The 6,308-nt window shown below is 43.3% G+C and overlaps 2 protein-coding genes across 2 annotated transcripts; one reads left to right on the forward strand and one right to left on the reverse strand.

The window, feature by feature from the left end:
* Nucleotides 1-816: 816 nt before the first annotated feature.
* Nucleotides 817-2,631, forward strand: AK88_04042 (uncharacterized protein; the record flags this gene model as incomplete). Its single annotated transcript, XM_012481652.1, has 6 exons — nt 817-900; nt 1,025-1,088; nt 1,279-1,397; nt 1,527-1,594; nt 2,070-2,136; nt 2,254-2,631. 6 exons carry the CDS (start codon nt 817-819, stop codon nt 2,629-2,631), a joined length of 780 nt encoding a protein of 259 aa, XP_012337075.1.
* Nucleotides 2,632-3,247: 616 nt separating this feature from the next.
* Nucleotides 3,248-5,290, reverse strand: AK88_04043 (uncharacterized protein; the record flags this gene model as incomplete). The annotated part of the gene is made up of 1 exon (XM_012481653.1): nt 3,248-5,290. The coding sequence occupies one exon, from the start codon at nt 5,288-5,290 to the stop codon at nt 3,248-3,250; it is 2,043 nt and encodes a 680-aa protein (XP_012337076.1).
* Between the last annotated feature and the right edge of the window lie 1,018 nt (nt 5,291-6,308).

Below are 6,308 nucleotides of genomic sequence, written 5' to 3' on the forward strand. Positions count from 1 at the left end.
TTTTTTTTTTTTTTTTTTCCCCTTTCGTAGCGCAGGCAACTCGAAGAGGACGTCCCTTGCCGGGAAGGGGCGAGTTGACAAAAAGCTACATAAACCCGTGTGCGTGTATATACAATTGGGGGCGGTATGCCTTAAGTCGCACAAGGAATATGCACTGCTGGTGCTACATTTTGTGCATGCGTACTATGTGAGGCATTGTAGGAAGGCCGTTTTTTTTTTTTTTTTTTTTTTTTTTTTTTTTTTTTTTTGGCCAGTCAAGCCCCATACCACAGCTGTGGCAAGTGAGAGTTGCTGATCCAGCGATTCGCACATGCCCCCCTCAAATTTTTTTTAAAAAAGTTCTGCGCTACAAAGCAGTTGTAACGCGCCGCTTGAGCACACCCATCCTGCGAAAGCATTGACCACGCTATAAACGCGTATAAAAGCAAAAGCTTTTTCGGTGAACACCCTGACTCCACGTTTTCTGCAGCCGCGTGCGTGTAAGTTCCTACCCCTAACCCTAAAACGGAGCTTCCTACACATGTATTTAAATACTTGCGGTGAGAGGGGCGTTTATAATATAACAGAGAAATTTTTTGTAGCGTTTCATTAGTGCCTATTCGGCAATTCGTGTTTCGAAGCGCGCTGCTCTTTTCCACACCGGGTTAGGAGCAAAACGCGCTGCTCCTTTCTTCTCTACACCAATTTGTGCAGCGGGTACGGACCCCACACAGGGCATAGAAAAAGCTGCATATTTTGTAGAAGCCTCGCAAGCAACATACACAGCTTTTATATATATTTAATGTGCGCGTAACACCCACCACGGCCCTTCCCAAGATGAAGTTCTCTGTGCTGGCATCCCTTGTTACCATCTCCCTGACGGCGGCTCTGGGGAAGAGGGTTACTATGAGCAGCAATTTGGTGAGTCCCCTCCCCTCCGCACAATTGAGAACGGAGTTGCCATCCGGCCCTATTTCTCCCATTCACTTGGTCGCCACTTTACCTTTTTATGTTTACCCCTTTTGCGCCGTTTCCCCCATTTCAGAATTTCGTCACGAGCAACCCGAGGCAACTACAGCGCACTTCTTCACAGAGGAGGATGGCTACAGGTTCGTCATTTTTTTTTTTTTTTTTCTGGACCTTCCTAAAAATGTGTCCTCGTCTTATGCATGGCGTGCAGTTAACACAATGGACACATGGGACATCTCTTGCGCATGTAACCCCCCTTGTCCGAGCCGAACATCTCGTTATCCCTATTTCACTACCATTTATAAATTTCACTCCCTTTTTTTTTTTCAGAGTACAAACTGGAGAATAAGATTATACGGGGTCCCTTGACTGCTCTGAATGAGTTCGTTTTAATACAGAAGGATGAAGCGTATGATACCACGGAGGCGGGCGTCTTCATCGGTGACACGGTAATTTGGGCAGTGTGGCGTGGCTTCCAACTAGCGTAGCGCTGTGCTGTGCATCTCTGTAACTGATGATGTATCTACCCATTTCACCGTTTATGGGCTTTCCGTCCCCTCTACTTCCCTCCCCCGCAGATGCGAAAGAACCAGTACATCGGCAAAGTTCTAGGCGTGGGCACTGGAGCTGTCAACACCAAAAACGGGTAAAAAGAAAAAGCTAGCACGTGGTGTGCAGAGTACAGGGTGTGCTGATGAGGAGGCACAGTTGGTACACCGCACATAACAAAGGGGGGATGTACACCTCAAAGTGGAGGGTTGCACCCAAGTGGGCAACTAAATAAAATGGACACTGCGCAAATAGGCTGAATTTTTAAAAACAAACTGAATTTTAAAAAGAGAATACTTATAAAGGCGCAAAAAAGAAAGGTCTTTTTTTTTTTTTTTTTTTTTAAAATTCCTTTTTCGATTACCCACTTGTGGAAAGGAAAACGTGGAACAAAAAAAAAAAAACACAAAAAAAAAAAATTGGAAAAAAGATCCACAAAAAGGAGTTAACATTACGGATGAGAAACATGGCTCCCTCCTCCCCCCCCCCCCTGATTAATGCCTTCTTAAAAATGTGAACTCTTGGAGAGGCTTATTTTATTACATATATATTTTCCTCCTTTTACCCTGCAGCGAAAGAGTGCCCATAGACATCCAGGTTGGCGACGTCGTGATTTTCAACCCGAGTGATGGATCCAAAGTAAGGCATTGCGGAGGATCTGTATACCCTTGTGTGTGTGCAGGAGGCCCCCACCGTGAGAGAAGCAAACGGAACTGTGCTTCCTAACCATCCGAACTGCTTCCTCCCCGTTCGCAGCTGAAGTACAACGACAAGGAGTGCCTGCTAATATCCAACGAAGAAATCCTGGCAAAAATCAATGATGCGTCTGAGGAGGTGAAACCAGACAACGTTACCCCCTTCTATGACCGCGTGCTTATCAAATTAATAGACACAAACGCAGCGTCCAGTTCGTTAGTAATAATGCCTGAGTCCAAGAATGACAAATCAACGGACGGACTTGTTGTAGCAGTTGGCGATGGTATTTACGACTCGAATAATAACAAAATTCCAATGGATATACGTGTAAATGACTACATCAAGTTTTCTCCCTTCTCCAATGAAAGTTGTGAGTTCACTTATAATGGGGAGAAGTTCACCTTTGTGCGGGCAAGGTATATCATGGCCAAGTATTAAAAAAAAAAAATAATAATAAATAAAAAATAACATTTTGGCTAGCTGGCTAGCTAAATCTGTTTTTTTTTTTTTTTTTTTTTTTATATATATATATATTTTTTTTTCTTAAACGCGTCAAGTTGTCCAGATTGACAAGTGTTTCGGTTTGGCCTCTACTCCCCCCAAGGGGTTGATCTCTCCACATTTTTAATTCCCCTCCCAGTTGTGCCTTCTTCAATTAGCCAACGAGGGAGACGTTACCCCTGCCTCCTCCTCCTCTACCCTCCTGTGTGTGTGTATCCCACGTGCTTGACGTGTATGCTACATGTACATATGAGTATGCTCTTAATGTCACCTTTTTAATCATTTTTTTGTTGTCTTATTTGAAACGTATATATGGAATAAACATATAAAAACTAGCGGGTCTCCCGTTTTTTCTTTTTTTTATAACTTACAACGTTAAGTGAAACGCTTTTCTAAGAGAAGAGGATGATGCCGCTTTGTCTTTGCGTTTTTTTTTTTTTTTTTTTTTGGGACACCAGGTTTAATTGTCCTTATGGAGATTGAGAAAGCGTTAGGGCATAGTCCGCTGCAAATTCCGCGTCGATCATTTTGTGCGCATTTTTACCGCACCCACTTAGCTTACAACACGCATAGAACAAATCACAGCGCGCAGTAATCGCAGAGTTACCACCGGGTAAAAGCGTGCGCACTTTATGTCTCCAATAATGTGCAGAATATCCACCAGCGTATAATTCTTCATAATTCTTTTTAGCTCTCGATAATTATTGCCATACATGAGGGATCCCCCTCGCTCGCATGTTCTGATGTAGTAGTTTATCAGCTCGCATTCGCGCTCATGGATATTTTCACCTTCTAGTTTATAACAATGTCCACTTTCGCACCCACCTGCGTTGACCTGCCGCATATGATGCATAAACTGAACGGACGCGAACACGCACAGGGCCTCCTCCAACTCAGGCGACAAATAATAAGCTAAACTTTTGTGAATCTTATCCCCAGGATTGTTCTTACTTCCTACATGAAAAGATCTCGAGTGTAGTTTCTTTACAATCTTTTGTATTTCCTCAAAGTGCACAGATGTGTCCAAGTGCGAGATCCATAGGTACGTGTGCATCAGCTCGTGGGACATGTAAAAGCAAAATGAAATATCTGGCAAGCAATTAGCTAAAGAGAGATGGTCAACCAGTTTTATGTGATTATTATTTTGAGGCAATAGTTCAGGTAGCTTTAAATTTCTATATGCATAATTTTGTATCACCTTATTCTGCTCATGTAAAAGGAGTAATTTTTTTTGCGACACGATTACACAGTTGCACGATGCCATGGTCTTTTCTCCATCCTCATTTTGCTTGAACATGTTCCGTAGGTATAGCACATCGGTAAATTTGAGCTCGTTATGTAACAGCCGTGTGAAGATTTCTTCTTCGTTCGGTTGGTTGGAAAAGAAAAGCACGAGATGCAGATCGTACGACTTCCGTGCTGTCGCGGTAGCCATTTGGGCAACTGTTTGGACAGCTGTTTGAGAAGCCGTTTGAGCAAGCGCTTTAGAGGCGATCCGGGTTGCAATGCGGGTCGAGATCCTCGTCGTGTTCTTCATATCGGCGGTTGCATTTTCCTTTTTCTCCTCCACTGTTGCCCCTCCTTTGCGGGAAGAAGAAATTCTGCCTCGCCTGTCCTTCCCGCTTTCCTTCTTCCGATTTCTCAGCAATTTGATGTAGTCCAAGAGGGGTGCCGTTGCCTTGCTGTATAGACTCGATTTATTGGAAACCATTTTCTTCAGTTTGTGATTTTTTTGTTCCCTGCTTCGCTGTTGTGTCTCGTCGAGTTGGTTGTTCTGCTCAGTTGGGGGTAGCTTTTTAGGGAAAGCGATGGAGTGGGGGTCATTTCCCTCCCTCCCTTTAGCAGTGCACATAAGGGGATCTCCACTCCTATCTCTCTCTTCTATTTTGTTATATTCCAAGTTGTCATTTTTTGTGGGTCTCGCAAATTGCACCCTTTGTGCTTCTCCACCTGTTCGTGTCATATCCTTTTTTTTTTTCTTTTTCTTTTTTGGCTGAGGCCTCGAACGAGTTAGTTTCCGAAGGAGTGTCTTTATGTCCCTCTTTTCGTTTTGCTCTGATTTGAAGTCAACTTCTGCAACGACCTTGCCATTTTTCCGATTCAAGGAGTCCCCTCCCGGTGCTGCAATCTCACTGTGCTGAGCTGCTTCTCCCCTCTGTACATACCCAACGTGGTCATACTCAAATGTACAGCGGTGATTCGCGTCGTTAAACCTTGTCTTGTTAAAGGTGTAAATATTCTGGTAGGTTACAAAATTGGGGGGAACCCTAATCCCCATGTACAAATCTAGGAGGTACAAAACTTCAGGTATGACATCCCCCAATTTTTTATCGCAACAAATGATGGGAAGCTCGCAACACATGTCACATAAATTATCGTATGTGGATCGACAGCAAGGGGTGTAACTTCGTGAGCGTGTCTTTTCTTTTATTTTCCTTTCACAGGAGAGGCAGTTTTTCAGGTTGGTTTTGCATCGGACACACATTTTATATGACTTCCACATAACGTGGTGGTACGGCTTTCCATTTGTACTGCCGAAGCAGTAGCAGCAAGTATCTTCCGAGGGAGGCTCCATCTCTGTGTTTCCATCAAACATAGTTATATGGGTTGTAGCCCCCACCACAGCTCAATCCGAACATTCGCATGAAGCTTAGGGCAGGGTATACCTATTTGCGGTGCCGCCCAACTTACAGAAAGAGGAAGTAAATCACCTCATAGTTAAACTTCATTATAAAGAGAATAGCAAAACACAGGATGACAAGAACTTGCTTGCATATTATGTAAAAGCGAAACACAGGAGACAGATATGCGTATAAGTAGCAAATGCATATGTAGTGACACAGAAGAGCGTAGACGTACGGATACAGGCACAAGGACGTGGGGTCATGCAAGTACCAATTCGCTAAGGGAAGCACATACATGGTTAACATTGAAGAGGCAGGAAATTCAAAAACGTTGTGTTAAGGCAGGTTCTATCCAAGGGGAAAAAATAGGAGAAAAAAAAAAAAAAAAAAAAAAAAAAAGAGAGCACGCCTCACAGAACGACAAAAAAGACTCTCATAAGTGGGAGCAAGTCCTGATCGAAATTTTCCCCGAAATTGATGAAACAGGATGTGCAGGGGCAAGCAAGCGTTCAATTGCGTCCTCTTTTTGCTTTTCTTTTTCACAAATTTGTTCGCATGGTTCTCGTTTCAGTTCCCTTGTGTGTGTATGGCGAGGTTGGGAAGTGGCATGTTTTCTTAAAGGGGGCGAAAATGTTGACTAAAAATGCTCGTTGTAAATTTTTGTCGCAAAAAGTTGTACGAACAGACACAAACAACGGTTGTACAAATGATCGCTCGAGACGGAGGCACACACGGGCCGGACTTGTTTCGCAGAACGTGTGGCTGATCATCCGCCATGTTGTAAAGCAAGCAGACAAACGAGTAAAAGCGCGAAAAAAGCAACGCTTCTGAAAAATTCATCCCAGGGGGAAAAAAAAAAAAAAGTGCAGACAGATTAAACAATGAGACTTCTTTCTCAATACCACAATTTTTGTGCGTTGTTCTCCATTCAATGTATGTGCATGCACAGTTGGGTTCCAAAAAAAAAAAAAAAAAAAAGGAGAGCCTATG

The sequence above is a fragment of the Plasmodium fragile genome (assembly GCF_000956335.1).
Source record: "Plasmodium fragile strain nilgiri unplaced genomic scaffold supercont1.52, whole genome shotgun sequence".
Lineage (NCBI taxonomy): Eukaryota > Apicomplexa > Aconoidasida > Haemosporida > Plasmodiidae > Plasmodium > Plasmodium fragile.